This window comes from Oryx dammah, unplaced genomic scaffold (assembly GCF_014754425.2).
Source record: "Oryx dammah isolate SB20612 unplaced genomic scaffold, SCBI_Odam_1.1 HiC_scaffold_5, whole genome shotgun sequence".
Classification (NCBI taxonomy): Eukaryota; Metazoa; Chordata; class Mammalia; order Artiodactyla; family Bovidae; genus Oryx; species Oryx dammah.
In genome coordinates this window covers 95,728,205-95,728,860 of record NW_024070189.1, presented here as the reverse complement: position 1 = coordinate 95,728,860, position 656 = coordinate 95,728,205, and the positions used below count along the sequence as shown (strand labels likewise).

The 656-nt window shown below is 39.2% G+C and overlaps 1 protein-coding gene across 1 annotated transcript in view; it reads right to left on the bottom strand.

Annotated features, from left to right (window-relative positions):
• Positions 1-212: 212 nt before the first annotated feature.
• LOC120864597 (olfactory receptor 7G1-like) overlaps positions 213-656 on the bottom strand; it is a 67,551-nt gene continuing 67,107 nt past the window's right edge. The window contains exon 3 of the mRNA XM_040241639.1: positions 213-599. Coding sequence (XP_040097573.1) covers positions 213-599 — 387 coding nt within the window. The remainder of the gene's footprint in view (positions 600-656) is intronic.

Sequence of the window (656 nt, the reverse complement as noted above, 5' to 3'; positions counted from 1 at the left end):
ACAAGTTAGGTTTCAATCCTAAGTTGAAATGTAGTTGGCCATCACGTTATCTATTCACTTAAGAACTTGGTAACACAACATTGCAAATCAACTATATTTCAGTAAAATTTAAAAAAATAACTTGGTGGTGAAAGTATCAGGCAGAGTAGTTCATTAGTATTACTTTAATTTTGATTGATTCTAGAGTACCTAGCCAAAATCAGGTGATACAGTCACAGTAAAGATATTCTTCCAAAGAGCTTCCTCAAGGCTCCCTTCATGTCTTTGTTCCTCAGGCTGTAGATGAAGGGGTTCATCATGGGAGTGACCACAGTGTACATCATGGAAGCCACTGAAATCTTCCTAGAAGATTCAGTAACTGCAGAACTAATATACACCCCAAAAGCTGTCCCATAGAACAAGGACACCACTGAGAGGTGAGACCCACAAGTGGAAAAAGCTTTATACTTTCTGCTTGATGATGGCATTCTCAGAATGGAAGAAACAATTTGAATATAAGAGAAAACGATTCCAAAAAGAGGAATGCCACCAAATACACCAGCTGCTAAATATATCAGGATGTTATTGATGAGGGTGTCAGAACATGCAAGTCTGATGACCTGAACAACTTCACAGAAGAAGAGGGGGATTTCCAGGTCTGTGCAGAAGGACAGTCG